The sequence below is a fragment of the Gadus morhua genome, chromosome 14, assembly GCF_902167405.1.
Source record: "Gadus morhua chromosome 14, gadMor3.0, whole genome shotgun sequence".
In the NCBI taxonomy this organism is placed as follows: domain Eukaryota; kingdom Metazoa; phylum Chordata; class Actinopteri; order Gadiformes; family Gadidae; genus Gadus; species Gadus morhua.
In genome coordinates, this window is record NC_044061.1 from 12,644,573 (window position 1) to 12,664,178 (window position 19,606).

The 19,606-nt window shown below is 41.4% G+C and overlaps 1 protein-coding gene across 3 annotated transcripts in view; it reads right to left on the reverse strand.

Annotated features, from left to right (window-relative positions):
* The window catches only part of syt7b (synaptotagmin VIIb), a 58,309-nt gene that overhangs the window by 29,520 nt on the left and 9,183 nt on the right, over nucleotides 1–19,606 (reverse strand). For 2 of the 3 annotated variants that reach the window (XM_030377509.1, XM_030377507.1), the window contains exon 2: nucleotides 2,668–2,771. In XM_030377509.1, coding sequence (XP_030233369.1) covers nucleotides 2,668–2,771 — 104 coding nt within the window. Of the gene's footprint in view, nucleotides 1–2,667; nucleotides 2,772–11,939; nucleotides 12,316–19,606 lie in introns of those variants that run through there. The other variant, XM_030377508.1, reaches the window with a different exon arrangement.

Genomic DNA, 19,606 nt, shown 5'->3' on the forward strand with positions numbered 1-19,606 from the left:
CCACACACACAAACACACACACACACACACACACATACAGTGACAGAGACAGAGAGACAGAGACATAGGGCGAGACAGAGAGAATGAGAGACAGCGAGAACCAGAGAGAGAGCTAGAGAGGGAGATAGAGGGAGATGGAGAAAGAGAGAGAGAGAAAAAGGGGTCAAAGCTACAGAAACGCAAGGAAGGCAAGAAAGACAGTGAGCTAAAAAGAAACTGCAATTATGGTGGTGGAGGAGGAGGAGGAGGAGGAGGAGGAGGAGGAGGAGAGGAGGAGAAGGATGGATAAAAAAGCACAAGCGGCAGAAAAGAAGAGCGTTTGACACGGAATCATCCGGATGGGGTTAGTTAAGCTGGTAGCAGAGGTGGTGGGTGCTGGGGGGGGGGGTGTTGTGTATATGCATTAGATGGCGAAAGAAGCCAAGAGAGGGAGAGGGAGAGTGAGAGAGAGGGAGGGGGAGAGAGGGTGGGTGAGAGAGATTGGAGTGGGGGGGTCGTGTGACACGGGATGGGCGGCGGAGGTTGTTGTTGTTGAAGAGAAATGGGAGGGTGCGGGATGGAGTAAGCGAACCATGAAATCTACCCCCTCCTCTCCCCCTCTCCTCTCCCCCTCTCCTCTCCCCTGCTGTATCCTCCAGTGGGCACTTCTAGCTCCCATTGTCATCAGTACTCACAAATGAGATGCTCAACACCAGCTCCCCTCCACACTCTCCGCTCTCCCTGTCTAGATCCACTCCTCTACCAGCCATGCCCCTCCACCATCTGCGCGCGCGCTCTCTCTCTCTCTCTCTCTCTCTCTCTCTCTCTCTCTCTCTCTCTCTCTCTCTCTCTCTCTCTCTCTCTCTCTCTCTCTCTCTCTCTCTCTCTCTCTCTCTCTCTCTCTCTCTCTCTCTCTCTCTCTCTCTCTCTCTCTCTCTCTCTCTCTCTCTCTCTCTCCCCCCTACTGTCCACCCACTTCTGCTCCCAACAAAGCTGCCCCATAGTGTGGGAGCTAGCCAGCCTCCAAAACCTGACATCTTCATCTTCTTCACACAGCTCTCTCGGTACGGTCATCTGGCATCTCAGAACATTGGGGTTACTTTGAAGGCAGCGACATTATCGTATTCTTCTCCAAACCCCCCTCCGGATCAACTTGAATCGATTCTGCTGAGATCCTTATTCCCCAAATGGAAGATGTATTCTTATGTATTCTTATTCTACATATGGCATATGGTGTATGATGTATTCTTAAAGATTCTTATTCCATATATGGAAGATGGATAATTATGTGTTAAGGATAGACAACAACTTACAACCACGTATTCAAGCACAATTTTCGTGATGTAGGGTTGAAGTAGGGGAAGGAGAGACTGTTAGGTAGAGAGAGATCAAGAGAAACACCTGCGAGAGGGCGGTGGTGGTGGCGGTGGCGGGAATACATCAGTGGCATTGTGACAAGGACGAGGAGATAAAGTGGGCAGAGGACAAATGCAGACCAGACTGTGGCGTATAATGAGCGTGCGCCAGCCCCAGAATGACATCATCAACACGGGGTAGGACGCAGACGTAAGATAACGGCGGGGCAAACATCGATAAGCCACGGCTGATAGGCTAATTGATCCGTCCAATGAGTACACCGCGAACTGCGCTCCTCTGTCACTTCACAGACACGATGATAAGAGAGCATATTTCATTTCCTGGACGTATTAAGACCGCGTGGGCTGATGCTGCGCCGTGCTATGCTTCTCTAGGGAAGATCAAAACGCAAGGCTGTTCCGAAATGTTCCCCCAACTCGACTCGCTCAAGACAGACTGCAACCGCTAGCACAAGCACTGGGTGTGGGACAGAGTGAAGGGGACCGTGAGCCAGCCCTAGGATAAAAAGGGAGAGATTGAGATGATAGAAAAGAGAGAGAGAGAAAAAAAATAAACATTACACTACTCCACAGTACTTGAGGAGAAAGCAAGCCCATCGGAACGTATGGGAATAATTACAGTTGCACAGCCGGGAGGTGGATTCTCATTAGCATTATGATGATCGGTTGATGGGGTCGGGGGGTGGGGGGTGGGGGGCTGGGGGTTGGGCACTGTGGGCTGGGGGGCTGGGGGCCTGGGGGCTGGCTAGGAGCAGCATGCCACGCACGCCGCCTGACGTGCGTGCGTGGCGCCATGTTTACATAACCTGCTAGTTGATTCTGCTCCTGTTCGCCCACCAAGGCCCTCCATGTACACTATCTTCACATGTTTATCATTCACCCTATATTTATGCACACACCATCACCGCTAGCACACAAGCCATCACTAAGGCACACATCCAAGGGCATCCAATCCTCGAGCCACCTGACACTGGTAAAATAACGCATTAGTGGAGAGGAAATCTCTTTCAGCCTCAATATCATGGCATAGCATTTTTCATAATGCGCTAGAGCTATAATTTGAATTTAAATTAATGTTGCCAGCACACATACACACACTCAACCATTAGCCTCTGACATGGCCGACAACTGTATATTAAGGAAACGTCCTCTAATTAGTTTCTCAAGTATGACCTTTATGAGTGTTAATATTATCCATATTTTGCTGTTGCTGCATTGGATTAAGGGTAATCACATATTGCAAAATATAATGTATATACACACACACAAACACATAAACTGCATATACAAGTCAATGCACATTGTTACTCACCAATTTACGTTGACACCAGTTGCAGACACCACATAGAGCTATGAGCCAAACGGCACAGACTGTCAGCGCAATGGATACCAGTAATACACTGAGAGACACTGAGCCTGGAAGAAAGAGAGAGAGATTGAGAGAGAGGGAGAGGGAGAGGGAGAGGGAGGAGAGGGAGAGAGAGAGAGATACATGCACAGGGTGTGATTACTGTAAAAAATAGCAAAGGGCTGTTAAAATACACACATACAAAATACAAGTTTATTTTTGTTGTTTAGCGAAACAGAACATCAGGATATTCACGGTGTGCTTCATAACCAGCCAAGTACGAGTATTTAGAGTGCATGTTGGCAAATAAGTCAGCTGTAACATTAGATTCATCCATTGAGACGGATGTGTCAAATCATGAAGACAGAGTATATCTCTGACAGAGCATTCAGTCTATCTCTGAAAGAGCATCCAAATTCAGTATCTATATAGAATTGCATTCAGAGTCTATCAATGGAAGAGCATTCAGAGTCTACATGCATTCAAAGTCTATGAAGGGAAGCCGCATCCAGAATCAATTCTGTAAGAGCCTCAGAAACGATCTATGGAAGAGCATTTAGAGTGTATATATGACAGAGCATTCAGAGTCTATCTGAAAGAGCATTCAGAGTCTATCTGAAAGAGCATTCAGAGTCTATCTATGGAAGAGCATTCAAAGTCTATCTGGAAGATCATTCAGAGTCCATCTCTGAAAGAGCATTCAGAGTCCATCTCCGAATGAGCATTTAGAAAGAGTCCATCTCTGAAAGAGCATTCAGAGTGAGCATTGACAGTCTATGAAGAGCATTCACATTATATTTATGGATAGTATGGCAGGACAAGGTGTTAGGTGTTACGTAAATTGGGATTTAATTGGATGTTTTGGTATTTGATAAGAGAATGAATGAGACTAAGCTACAGCTTAATTAAAAATAAGATAAATTCATGATGTATTTATATACATCGGGTCAAATAGCACGCAGAACCATGAATGCAAGCCCCGTTCCGGAGTAGACCCACACAGTTCCTTTTCGACATCAGAAGTATACTTGAAGCTTAAAACTGTCCTCCCTCATTTCTCCAGTACATGATATATTTTTGGCCCCCGCATCTCTTGCAAATTATACATTTCAGATGTTTTCCTTAATGAGTTCACCTGCCCCCCCACACCTGTCTTACACCAGACTTCTACATTCACTGAGGGGCCACCAAACAGAGAGAGTGGATTAGTGAAGCCATTATAATCCTCCCTACACAGCCACTGCTTTAGCTCCCCTCTACACACTATCTTCACACCATGTAAGCTATATTTTAATACTCTCTCTCTTATCAATGCACTGTTTCTCAGGGTTTAAGAAAATGCAACGTAGGCAATAATGTGCATACTGCTGTACCTGTTAATTAGGGATAAGCCATGTGAGTTGATAAAAAAAAAAGTGGATCTGTAATTTAAGTATAGGAATGACAGATAAAATATCCAATTGTGGTCAAGCGAAATTCAATAACCTAGATAGCCGCCGCTCAATTTCCCTCCGAGGTTAATTTAGAGTTACGAACCAATACAATACAACAATCAGTACTGTTGGCGAACAGAGGAGAGCAGATTGCCCGGCTCAATATTGAAGCCCGTTTCCATGAGCCTCCCGCAAGCACGTCCATTGGACTATTGTTCCAATAGATCCTATCCAATTAGTATTGTGAATACTTCTAATTATTAATGAATCAGCTTGTGTCCCGGAGCCTCATCAAACACACACCCGTTAAAACAATCAGGATGCAAAGCCCTTCAGGGCACCGCTAGTGAGCGGTGAATGAGTTGTCATAACATTGACATTGCTTTAGAAAACATTTGAGTTAAGGGATAATTGGTTTCCGTCTTAACCAATGCCATCAGGGCAATTTAACACAAAAGGCATCAGGCTGGGCTGCAATTAACGAGCTAAATAACTGAGATCGGCCAAAGTTACAGAGAGTGAACGATGGATGAATGACTGATTGACTTCAGGACTTAAGAGGAAACGCAGGCACAAAGGCTATACGTGGGGCCTTATAGCTTTCCTCAGGATAATACTCATCTAGACTTACATTGACACTATGGATTTTCTAATATGTTAACTAATTCAATTAATTTAGGATCTCTGAAGGTAAAACTTCTTTATGCCATATTTCAACAAAATATGCATGCCAAAAAGTGGCATGAAAATTCCAATATTTATTGAGAAAATCGATAAAAGCCAGAACAAATTCACAAACCCGTCCCAGCTGTGTTCCTTTTTGCAATTAGATGCATTTGGCATCTGTTGGGTAGAAATTGTCCAGTTGCCTAAAAACAGAACAGTTCATTTGAATTGTATGTTTACAATATCTTTCATCATTTCGCCACATAAGATGCCTTTCCACCTTGGGCAAAGATGACTATTTTATTTTGGACACACAACAAAATTATTATTTTGGATATACAACAAAAAAAGCTGTAACTCTAATTTAGAAAGTGATAACCCTTAATCGTGTGGCCTTCTGAGTTTATTTAACACATTAAGAATAGTGGCAACCCCACAGTCTCCCATTACTTATGCAGTACTGGGATGATTCCCTTAGGTTATGAAGGGCCTGATGAATGGGAACCACATTGGCTACTTTCCAGAGATGTGGTCCCACTGTGCAGCGCTGGGAGTCCTACTGGGCGACTCCCGTGGCTTCAACCATAAACAAGAGAGTCTCACAGCTTGAGGCCATCGCTCAAACCCTCCCTCTCTGCAACACATGGCCTATTTATCAGGTGTTTAGACGCTGGCAATATTGGAGCGTTGGTTTCATATATAATTGCTGGTAACAGGATGGATGCTATTCCTTTGTAAAAATAAATGTCTGAAGCTACGCATCAGTATACACACACACCATAGTAGAGCAACCAATGGACTGTGCTCAATTACTATTCTTGTCTTATATCTTATCGCTTGCAGTTTTTTTGATTGATGCACCGTAATGTTCACTCATGAGCTAATTGCATAATTTATTACCAAAATGATCGAAACTATTCAATTGAGAAGCTGCCTCATGCTGCCTCATACTGGCTCTGTCTATCTATCTCCTCAGAGTCCCCAGGTCCAGCCCTTCAGTCACCCAACACGATTCATTCTGCTGCTCCACTGCCCAGCCAATGTACATATGTGAGATATTTACTGCATGAATTGAATACTAAAGTGTCCAAAATCTATTGTTAGGAGGTAGACGTTAATTATATGATGAAAAAGGGAGGTTAGCACAAGCTGAAGGATTGGCATATGCTGTGGCTACACTGTATGGCAGGTTGGAATATTGTAGCATATTGGGGTCATAATGCACATGATTGTATAACAATGACAAGAACTCATTTTACATAATATGAAGCCACAGGAAGAAATATTTTGTAGAACCGGCAAGAGGACTGCAGCTCCAACTCTTACTGTAATATTCAACAAGATTGTTATGTAACACCTATATTATGTAAGTTGGGAATTTAGGTCAGTATCACCCTTTTGTACGAGTTAGCAATGAATTGGTAATGACAAATCCTTAAAGGACCAATCGCTCATGTCCATGACACCCAAACATTTTGAAGCAATGGGCTTTGAGAGAACCAAACCCTCTGACCCCGTCTTTACAAAATGCTTTCAGGTTTGCTTCATTCTGGGGCAGGGCTGCCGACTCCCATGGAAATGTCCCTTCAATCCAGGAGGAGAGGCATGGTGCATCAACGCCTCATCAGAAGGCACCGGCTAACCGTATCAGCCAATAAGAGGCTAAGCATGCAGTAGCATGCGGTCAGCCTTACCTCTATCCCAGGCTTTTTTTTAGCGGACCTTTCTAAAAGGTCCGCTACCAAACCACTAGGGTTTCTTGTTTGTTCCGTCGTGATACGAGAACATCTAAATCACTTCAATCTGCACCTACAAAGTTGGTACCTGTAGTCTGTCAACTATGTGGAGGACTATTATCCTGGGACTGTTGAAGCTCAAAGGTAGAAAGAGAACAGACAATCCCTCTTTAATTATCAAGGCCCTTTTATATCAATTGGAAAGCTGGAAAGACACATGGGCCAAAGAAAACCGAGCAAATGGGTGATTCAGTAGATTACATGCCCCGATGCGTTGAGCTCCCTGGCTGTCACACTGATGCTATTTAAGGCAGTTTAAGTGTGATTACTGCAATCTCACAATATTCTCACACTCACTTTTTATTTAAACTAGATAATTAATTCTACAGCGAATGCAGTGCCTTCTGATACCTCATTGTCTTCTGACATTGCTCCCTGTTCCTGGCTGTGTCACATCACTGGGGTGTGTGTGTGTTGTACTTGTTGCTTCTGTCTAGTGCTGCTGTATCACAGGGAAATCACTGTGTTACCACCACAGTTATTATCATCATGCATTATTATCATCATTATCATTATAGTATGTATATGATGCACAGATGATGACGACGATGATGAAAATTATGATATCATATACATAGATGCATTACATTTGCACTTTCAGCAATACAGAAACATGCATTCCACTATGAAACAGCCTGGCTTTATCAGGGTTTCTGCAGGTTGGCCAAAATGTCCAAAAATACATTTTGTGATGACAGTATTCTGAGTCCGGAATCCAGGGCACAAGCTTGACATAAAAAAGGACCAGAAGTTGGGTGGTCACGTCCTAAATTCACCATGCACAGCAGAACTGACATTTCATCTCACAACACTGTTAGTGGTCTGAAGATGATCTTGTTCATTCTGGGGGGACCATGACGTCCCACATCGGCGGCCACAGACGCCAGCGCGGGGCTCCTGCTATCAGTTATTTGACTGGCAGGTGTGTTTATTCAGGCGCGACATCTCAACGCTGCAGAGGCAGTCAAGGCCATTACAGTGTGTTGCTGCAGGAACTGTGATCGGTTGTCTGTAATGAGGAGAATCCACAGGTTACCCACGAGAGAGAGAGAGAGAGAGAGAGAGAGAGAGAGAGAGAGAGAGAGAGAGAGAGAGAGAGAGAGAGAGAGAGAGAGAACTCAGAGGACACAAGCTTAAAATTTGTCTCAAATACGACCAGTGATGGAACAAGTAATGTTAAAGGTATGTGTGTTATATGTATCCCAATTGTTTTCAGCAATGTTCGAAGCCAGAGAAATCTATCCTTTTTATACTATGTCCTCAATGTTCATGACATGTTGGGGTGAGGGACCCTTTTTGCACAACTTAAAGTGGGTACAATTGTATTTCATTGTAAAGCTGAGCGCAGTGCATTTATGCACTCTGTCCAACTGTAATCGCACCCACGTTCAAATCTCGACAATGACCCGTGTAGCTCTTCTGGCGGCTACTCTTTTGTGTTTTGTGTTATTATGTATGGTCCATGTGTGTTACACTGGGGCTCTACTGGCTACACAGTTTTTCACCTTAACATAAGTAAACATAACATTAACTACAGCTGTATGGGTAGTCGACTCATCTAAGTTAGCAATTTAACGTCATGTTACTGGCAGCTATATCATTAGAATGAAAAGACATAATGTGAATAAACGTGATTAAACGTCAATAAAATGTATAAAATAATATACGTTATTGAACATGATTTCTGCCTGAGTAGCTGCCTGAACAACTCCCATGAATTTGCACTCTACTTCACAACATCATCAAACTGTATCTTGTTATGGCTTTGAGACCGCTAGCGGCAGGAATTACATATACCTTAAAGCTTCATGCGTGTAACCTCCATCAAAAGAGGCACACAAAATACTGGCTGTAGTGATATTGGCAATGTTAATTCATTGTAACTTCTCCATCCACAATATTTGCAGCCTCCTGACCTTGGTCTGAAACATGTGCAGTGCAGTCGATCTACAATCACAACTACATTACATTAAACAATCCCAGGGCCTTCTTAGAGATGGGCAAAAACCTTGGTGGAGTTACAGGTGGTGTTTTGTGATTGGTTATCTGGCAAATTTTCCATAATTTAATCGTAGACTTGGGTTACCTCTTATTTTATTTATTTTTTTGGTGTAGATTAGGCTTTGGAGATGTGAAAAAAAAGCACAACGGGCATAAGAGAGCAAGATATTGGACCGAAACTTCCAAAAACACATGTTGCAATTCACACAACTGGTATTCACAGGCAAGATGGATTCCTCGAACCAATCAGGGAAGAAATGCCCTTACTGGTCAGGCTGAAAGAGGGTCCTGACCTTAAGTGTTATCACGTTCCACCGCAAGGTAATTTCTGTTGAGCTGTGTAAGCATATTAACTAGACTAATAATTAGACTAAGCAATATCCAAAACATATGACAGATACAGATATCCCTCTATGCAAGAGTGAGGGAGGCTCTCTCTTGCCTCTCAAATGATGGAACTGAAACGAATATCACTCCAAAGCCATCTCTCTCACCAATAACGCAACTTGAAGCACCCTGTTCCAGGCATTCCGTCAGGAGATGAGAACCCCTGGGAATGAGTTTAGGTCAGAGATGAGCCGTAAGGGGTTTCAAATCTAAATTGGCTTTTACAGATGCAGGCACAGTCATGTCGAAACAGAGAATCTCACAACTCATTTCACTCACTAATAGCTGACGGATGGTTGTGTCATTTCTTACCAGCTACACTCAAATAATAGCTCTTAAATTGTCAAGCACCTTTATTGGCCAGTTTTCTTTGTTAGTAAGAAAGGTAAGCCAAGCTTTGGAGAGGTGAACGGTTTCTGTTGTACTTTCTTGTGACTGTTTTTGGCTAATTAGACTTCTTAGTGAAACAAAAGTATTTTCCTTTTTTGAGCTGCAATATTCTTAGTCGGGCATTCGAAACAGTGTTTGTGGGTACAAGCCAGAGATGGGTGTGGAAGAAGAATGCACGGCGATCTCATTGAGGTTCTTTACATATAGGAGGCAAGGCATGTTCAGTATTGCCCTCTGCTCTACCAAACAATTACTGAATTGGTATTCTTTGAAAGACCATTACATTTTTTAACTTAAATATAAACTAAGTGCTTCTCAAAGTATGTACTGAAAAACTATCTACAATGTGATCGATATATGGGGCAACGAAAAAAAAACAAAAAAACATCCCCTTGAAGGGCCAATAAAAACGGAACTAGGGAGACACTGCCAACAAATGATTTGACTTCAGTCATCATTGCTTAAGTGCATGGCCCACACAACCACTTATGTAACATATTTAGCCCTGGTGGCAGGCAACATTAGTTATATTGGCCCAGAACAAATGGCCAAGAGTTATTCTTGACCTTGACTAAATGCCGATAGGCCAGGCTTGTAAAGCAAGGCTGTACATCACCTGACTATATGATGGGGTACACCTAAAATTGTAACTTATTGGACAATTCAATTTCTGGGTTTGTTCTCTATTAGTAGAGCAGTTGCTGGCTGGGTATGGAGAGAGAAAAAAGTGATTCCTCATACCTGTAAGAGATGAGCAATATAATTGCTCATAAAATAAATATAAAAAATCTGTCTCGCTGCCCATGATTTAATTTAACTTAAGGTAACCTTCTGTATCATTTTTTTGCATTTTTCTATTGCAACAACCAAAGAAACTGAGCCTTGAAGTTAAGAAATTACCCTTTACAGAGCCCCTTGCAGGTTGGCATCACCTGCTCATCAATTGTATATAGAAAATGGATTGTAACAAATATATTTTTATTTTCTTATTTTTTTACTATGAACTTGAGGTAAGACAGGCGCCAGAGCTAGAGTGGAAGGATAGTAGAACCCCAACTGGTTCCTATAGCTGCAATCCCTCGGATTTAAAATTGTATTTATTATAACAAAATGCTATGGCTGTCAAAGGAGTGACGCACTCGCCATCGCAGTTCTACTAGCCACCCACTCTACCCTTTGTCTTAACACGAGCAACAGCATGTTTCATTACAAAAACGAAACAAGCTGTCTAAGTATAAAAAATTATTGTTTTAATGAGTTGCTACACAGCCTACCACACATTTATTAACCGGGGATGCCAACCTGCAAGTGGCTTTTTAAGTGTATTCTGCACAATACTACAATAATGAAGTATTTAAAAAGGTATAAACTGTGCTCTCTCAGTCAAGTTTTGTACGATAGTTAGACACTAAATTCAAAAAAAGAATTCAAGTACGCCTATTTATCCATATAGCAAATTTTCATTAACATAACATAAACATACTTGATACGTTTTTTTTTTGTTGCAAATCCCCCACACACACACTCCCACACGCATATGGTTTTGATACCTCTGCTCTCCAATGCAGGTGTAGTACACCCGAAGAGCTGCAGTGCACTTTTGAACACACAAAAACATACATTCACGTTTGCTGAGTGCATGGCGGCTGGGGCCTGTAGGCACACAGTTGTCATGCGTGATTCATCAGCGGTCACTTCCACATCAGTTTCTCTCTTCAGAAAGCATGCACTCGATGCGCAGGGCCACTTCCCCATCGTCAGGAACACAAGCAGTGCGATGTCTGAAGCAGCGTGGAAGGCTTTCTGTAGCAGTCAGAGGCCGTCTCTGGCCGTTACAGAGACCATCGCGTGGTCGAACACATGCAGGACTATTCAGCAAGCAGATGGGCCTCCAGAAGATGCTTCTGCCTACGTGAGCCCAATCTTACCATGCTCCCAATTCATACTCTCATTCATTCAATGTAAGAAAGAAAAGCAATATTGAGATGGATCATGTTATTTATCTTAGTCTTGCTATTTGTTTTTTCATCTTTAGTTTATTTGTTGTTTCCCAGCTTAATGAAAAGCTAGCAAATATGTTAGACTCATGGGATAACGCACAAAGAAAATGTTTGGTTAGTAATACATTGTGAGAACTGGGCAAGACCTTAGAGTAGTAAACTCTAAGCTCTTCCATATTCCATTTGACGGCACCTATAGAGAAAATGTCTGCCACACAAGTGAGTTGAAGAGTCTGTCGCTTCACTAACTGTGCGGCGCTTGTGATTTGAATGCATGGTGAGAATAGCGCCATGTTCGAAACATTCATAATACTGCACATGCAAGGGCATGAGCTGGCCATAGGCTCCATCACCATTATGTTACCTGAATAGCCAATATATAGTGATCTAACTGACAAGAAAATCTTTAAATAATTGTTAAGACTTTCTTTAAATATGCCACAACAAATAGGAAAAACAAATGCATGTGTTTAAGGATGTGTGCATAATTGCTCTTCTAAAACAGCATAAACCAAGCTGTTGTATTTAAAAATATCAACATAGCAAGGATAAAACCCACTTACCCACTTAACCTTGGATAGATGGTTGTAGATGTCTAACCAAAGTGTGTCTGAAAATAGTCCGCTTTTTAGAGCATGTTGATGTGTTGCATGTATTCCGTGAAGCCGAGGTCAAGTTTCCACTTTATGGACAATAATAATCTATACAGATCGATGCAGAATAAAACTCTGTGCTCTGTGTGGATCTCAATATCCTTTATTTTTCTTTCGGCAGTAAACTCTCACCATTGCTGATTTTCCTGACCCCAATACGTAATGTGTTTCCTTATTTGTGTGTTTTTTTAAGCATGCATAAGTATCGTTTCAAAAGCACACATCCTTGCTCGTGCCCCGGAGCAATGTGACTGACAAGTCCTCTTCAATCCCGTTTGTTTGTTGTTCTGGTTATACAAACACAACACAACAGCAGGAAAATAATCACGTTGTGTCAACCAGTCAGAGACTCTCAAACAGAAGTGAGCTCAATGGTGTGCAAACATGCACTGCGTCATAGACCCACCTCGGTGGCAAACCTGTGGGCACATATGGTATGTATGAATTGATGAGGTACACATTCTATTTGCTACATCACGTTGTGAATGAGTCAATAGACACAGCTGTTTTCCCAAACTGAACATTTCGGGAAGGTGTCGAATAAAAATGTCTTTGTGCACAGAAAAGCAAACTAGGGCCTGATGATAGGTTACACAAAGGGTTGCGTTGCAAGTACTAGATGATCTGAGTTCCTACTGAATTTCTGGGTATTGCTAAATGCAAGTTAGTTGTTTGAACGGTGGGGGGAACGACCGCTAACAGACCTAAACCCCTTACATTTGACAGGAAATGACGCCTTGCCGGAAATTATGCTCTCTCTCTCCGTTGTCCTCCGTAGTGAGACAACCTGAAGATATCGACAATCACTTTGTCACACTGAGAGATTTAAACTATAGATTCACAAGAAGCGTTAAATTAAAAAAAAAAAACATTGAGCGCGTGCTAAATCCGCATTGGCTAATTAAGGATTACCAGCGACATTGTTAAAATATTTGTATCCCACGACAAGAAAGACATGTTGGTACGACAGTGTTTACAACACACATCTTCTGCATGTCACCACCCGAATATGAAGGGCCCCCATAAAGACTTTTGATTGGTTCGGCATATCAGGTCTTATTTTTTACTTCTTTTAATATTTCCCCCCAGTTTCAGCAAAGGCTTAGAAACCTAGTGGTCCATGTTGTCAACACCATTCAGTGTAGGAAAAGGTTTGGTTAACTCGCCAAAAGTGAACAAAAATCAGAGGTGGGTTGTGTATAGTGCTTGATGATGTCATCGCATTAGAGTGTCTTTTATGATGTCATTACGGCAGTTAGAACTGAGAACAGCGTTACTTCGCTGCATAGTGATGGACTGCTAGGCTGACTGACTGTGACACTAGAGTCCATTAAATCTAACATCTGACCCCCCCGTCAGGCACACCTCCTTCAGCCCGTTTGACCAGACACACAAACACAAACACACACACACACACTCACACAAACCGTCTCTGTTGGGAGGAGGGGGGTTTGGGCCCCTGTGGTCCTGTTGCCCCCCCCGCCCCACACTCCCCCAGCATCATGCATGGCTTCATTTGTTGTGTTGACTATGATGTCTGAAAAGTGCTCACACACACACACACACACACACACACACACACACACACACACACACACACACACACACACACACACACACACACACACACACACACACACACACACACACACACACACACACTTCCTAAATGTGTGTTCATTTGGACGTCTGGTTGTTTGGTTATTCGTCTCAGTCAACAAGTATTTTGTTTGTTTGGGATTTATCTGTTGATCTATGAACAGACAAATCCCTTGACATTTACAAAAGGCTAAATTGGCTGGTGCTTCTGTCCCAGGAGAGCAAAAAGTTATCGAAGGCAATGAAAATATATAAAGACTGAAGAAAATAGCTTTGAGTGTGCGTTTGCATTGACAGGGCAGTGTCTATCTGTGAGTGCAAACATATGTGTGCATCAGGGGCAAGTGAATGTGTAATGTGCACAGGTCTGTGTCTGTGTATGTGTGTGCATGCATGTTTGTGTGAGTGTGTGTTTCTTCATGTACGTATGTGTGTGAGCGTGGGTCTTCATGTGTGTGGTTGCCTCTGTTTGCATGCATGTTACGCGGAGCCGTGTGTGGGCGAAGGGGCCTGAGGCTCATGAGGTGGCTCGTCTTGTTCCTAGGTTAAATGAAGGGAAGTACTGCCATCCCCTATTTGTCTGGGTACCAGTTAATGATCCATAAAAGATCAAGCAGAAAATATACCTTTTAACAAAATGATTAGAGGAGCTGCCTAGTTAAGAAGCACATCTCTATTCTAAAAGGTGAAAGCAGCTCTGACATATAGAAATGAGCCATCAATGGTTTCATAATGACAACGCACACGTACAACCATAAACACACACACACACATACACGTGTGTGTGTGTGTGTGTGTGTGTGTGTGTGTGTGTGTGTGTGTGTGTGTGTGTGTGTGTGTGTGTGTGTGTGTGTGTGTGTGTGTGTGTGTGTGTGTGTGTGTGCATGTGTATGCCGTTGTCATTATGAATCCATCGATGGACGTCTGGTTGTCTGGTTTATTTGTCTCTGTCAGGGGAGTCAGATGTTAAATTTAAGGGATATATATATATATATATATATATATATATATATATATATATATATATATATATATATACATATACATACATACATACACACATACATACATACATACATACATACATACATACATACATACATACAATATACATACATAAATACATACATACATATACCTATGGGGAAATATATAATAATATATCTACACATACATTCATACATACATATATTCATATATATACTAAATTGTGGCTATAAATGGCTCCTACAATATATATATATTAGAGAATTTTGGAATAGATGATGCAATGATTTCCATATTTATCTTTATACATGTCATTTAGATAATTGCATACAGTTGTAATTTTTTAATGACATACCAGTCGCTGGTTTGTCACTTGAACAAAAGCAGTGAGTTACTTGGACAACATAATTTGACAAGTTGGATCCATGTTGAAGTAACAGGGATGAAGGGAGCCCAGGTGGTGGGCGTCTGTGCTATTTCAGACCACCGGGTGGTTCTGACAAGAGGTGTGTACCGGTGAAGGATGTGCCAATAAATAAAGATGAACGTGAAAGGTTTGAACCGTTGAAAGGTTTGAACTCGCAGCATTACTAACTACACTATGTATTATCAGAAGGAGGAGGATGTGTTCGGCAGGTCACTTTACATTTTTTTGTTGAAGTACTTTTTTTATTTGGATTTTCTTTGAGCTGATGCTTGGATGACAGAGGAAACCTCCTATTTGGAGTGAAAATAGCACGCAAGTTGAATCCAAAAATGTTCCTTATTTCCCTTGATTCGCTTTGGATAGATGTAGTGTAATGTAAGTATAGTTAGACAATATTGAAATTCTTTGTTGTAAATGCCACAATTGCAGAACATTTTTAACATAAGACGTTCTGCTCGAGCCTAATGTGGCTAATGTCTACTATCAAACAGCCAAATAAACTATTATCTGTTCTGAGACAGCCATGCATTGGTTGAATATGAATACCTGCCTTCCTGCCCTCCAGATCCGGCAAGACATGGGTCGACCCGACACAAATGAGTGGTCTCTGCACACTGGTGTTCTCAGCTTTGAAATGTAATGCAATCATGATTCATCCTTTTGATCCTTTCCAGTGTTGTTATCGGCAAATGATGCTTAATACCTGGCATTGCAATGCACCCCTGCATTGGTTGCAATTGAAGTTCATCAACAATGTATAGTGTAATGTATATTATTGTTGTCAATCCTAACATCCAATATGTACTAATGATTCCACTCACACACAAATACACACACACATACACTCACACACAGTTTAGACCCTCATAATGGTTCAACAAAGTGTAAAGTGTAGAGGAGAACTAGCATTCTCGGAACTGATTGCACTGCCGCTGAACGCCATGCCTCACACAACTGTTAAATCGTAAAATATGCACTTTAATCTTCTGCAAAGAGCAAGATTATTTATTCATGCCATGTATATTACTTTTATTGGTTCAAAGGAAATAACTAGCTTCTTACTGGGTTATAAAACAATACATATGATGATAGATCGTGACTGGTTTGCAGGCAGTAATGTACTGAATATTTGTACATAAACAAACGTGGACCAGGGTTGTTTTGTTCGACACTAGGGCTGGGCGATTAATCGAATTTCGATCACGATTTTGATTTTAGCGTCAGAACAGCTGGATACATATCGGTTCATTATAATGGGTTTGAACATTTTCTTTTTGACCATTTTGTGTATTTTTTTAAAGACACAATTTCAAAGTTCTCAGTTGCAAAGTGTTTTTGGGAGAGACATGCTGGATAAATACATCCTGTTTTCAAACTCAAAAATAATCGTTTGAATAATCGTGATTTCAATATTGACCAAAATAATCGTGATTATGATTTTTTCCATAATCGAGCAGCCCTAATATACACCCTTTAGAGAGTTATCTTTCTAGGGCAAGTCATTAAAGATGAACATCAATGTGGTCATGCTGTATGCTCAACCTACCTCCCTTGATGTTTAAAACATTTAGAATTAGAGGATAGTATTGGATTAGGTTGACATATCTTGTGCATGAGGAAATGTCTTCATCTCTATGCATCTGCATGCCCCGCGGGGTCTATATAATTACTCAGACATGCAAGGTGACTCATCACAACTGTCCGGGGAGATTTTAACATGGGCCAGAGGGCAGAGAGAGATGGGGACAGATACAACACAACAAACAGAACCCATTGGGGTCAAGAAATACAAAAGTTGAGGTAGAAGGGTATGAGTTTGCAAAATACTTCTGCAGTCCTTCAAAACTTTGTATGTTAAAAAGCCCAGATGTCAATTATGTATAATATAATAAATTAATAATAGTTAGATTGATATTTGAAATCCATATATATTTGAAATCCATGAAACTATATATATATATATACATATATATTTCATTTATTATTATTATTATTATTATTATTATTATTATTATTATTATTATTATTATATATATATATATATATATATAATTTTTTTATATATACATGCATTTGAGTTGGCGTTTGTATCATGTTGCCGTGTGTGAAAATGTATTTTATTTTCATATTTCTGGCAGGATGACCAAAAGCCATTTGGCCTATGTCAAGATGAATTTGTCTTTGTGTATAATTACAAAATGGGAGAAACATGAGGTCAGAAATAAAAGAAAATAGAGACAATCTAAAAAGTATAATAATAATGAAGGTGTCATGGAGACATGTTTTCTGCATTACCATAGTAACCCTGTTTCCTAGACAGTAATCAAAACAACTCTTCCCAAGGCACTTTCTCATCATGAAATGTTTCTATATTAATGCATCGCCAAAGTTATAATGAACCCATCACCAGCACTCCTGATGTGTTGTTTCTACAATACTAGGCTTCCAAAAAAACAGATGACCCACATGAAGATAACTCCTAAATCCTGAGAACTAAGTGTGGATGGATGATGCAAGCGGTTGCAATGCATGTTGGTGTGAAGGCTTTGTAGCACACCACTGCAGAAATATCCAACCCAAGTGAGATGGAGTGCAGATGCAGTGCTCAGTGTTTGTTCTATTGATATACCGTGTGTACATAAGATACGCTTGCCGTGATTAAGACGACCACATTGACATTGAAACAGACCTTAAATCAAAGTTTTCATGTAGAAATGTATGCTTAGTTTCATGCAGATTTCTTCTAATTATTTTTAATATTTCCTCATTTCACCAATCTTTTAATAAGATACTGTGGAACAGATTCTTATCTCCAAAAATGTCCTGGCTATGATGTCAAACACAGCAAAACACAAATATTGAGTTATACTAAAGAATTAGACAAACAGGGATTTAAGATACAATACAGACAATTTTGAAGCCTACGAAGTGAAGCCAGGAACTGAAGCCCTACATATCCTGGTCGTGAGGGGTGGTTGAAAGCAAAGAGTCTGCAACAGCCACTGACTCACTCTACTCTGTCTATATAGCTCTCTTCTGTACTCTGATTCCATCCTCTTCTTCACAGCGGCCTCTTTCTCCCATACAACAACGACCCCTTACACCCACACAAACACATCCATTTCTCTGTTGACACACACATATCCCACAGTCACATTCACACATACAGATTCATGTGACCTTAGTATCCTGATGATGCCTAATGTGTATGTTTGTTTAGCCAACTTCCTCTCTGTCTTATTCTTGGCAAAAGTGCTGCACTGCTGGACTTTGAACTCACCCGCGTCAACCATTGATGGCAACATGGTTCGGTTATTGTCCCAACCAATTCATGGATAGATTTGTAATGTTTTAAACTTTCAGAGAGAGATTTGATCTGTACTCAAGCCCTCACCACATCAACGGAGCAAGCAGACGATACATTTTGGATCCTTCAGTAGCGGAGTGACTCACAGTTGAAACTGGGGCTGTACCCTAAAAGTTTACTAAGTTGATCTGTCATTCGCACAATAGCTGTAAAATGGTTAATCTGCATTATAATAACCTAATTTTACAGGATATAGTGACTTAAAGGTTGGGTATGGGATTTGCGAAACGCCAGCAGATTTTGAAAATACACAACTCAAAAGGTCCTACCCCCTCTCCTTCAACGCTGACTCTGACTCTACCCATTCCAAGTACATGGACGCGCAATCATGCACGAGCGAACACAGATGCGCGAGAGCGAGCCATTAGCTAGTTAGCTAGCTCCAGTAGCTACCGCAGGATAACAACAAACAGGAGCTTGCTCTGGGTCACGAGCTTTGAGTACGTGCACGAAGGGGTCGCGCGGGGAGCGGGGGAGGGGGAGTGCAGTGCGACCGTTTGATTGACGTACTTACTGTCCAATGCCACTCGTGGGTCTGGAAATCATTGGCTGGAGGTTTCGAGCCCTTCCCGTTCCACAGATGATTGACTTGTTTAATTTTCATGTCACTACTTCTAACTCAGTGGCTTTAAGTGGGTTATGATAAGGATTTCAAGTAATTTTGCAAAAATGGCCAAAAAAGAGAATTCAATACCCAACCTTTAATATACAGGATTTCAAGTTGGAAAGATATTGGAAATTCAAGCTCCATAATAAAGTGATATTAAGGCTTAAGCAGGGAACGAATGGAACAATACACAGTGGGTTAGCGGTTTTAACTGAAAAGCCGAAAAATTGTGTTAATGCAGGGGGAAAAAGGAGGTCAGGGGATCAGTTTGCACCGCTAGACCCAAGGTGGCTTGTAGTTTGCCTTTTGTTGCCCTGTATTATCGATTGAATTGGCAAATTGGAGTCGACATGAACCTTCTGAATCGGGTACAGCCCTTGTTGAAACCACTAGAGGAGAACATCACCATCATCCCCAGTGGTCCCTTTGGAGACGCATGCTGCAATGATGTCACATCCGATCCCTTTGTTTTTAGAAGACAAACCCTGATAATAATATTAATTAAGCTGGTTATGTAACAGACTGTCATGAAAGCGCCATTATTATGGACATACTATTTTCACAGTAAGGGATGTAAGAGCTCAAAGACT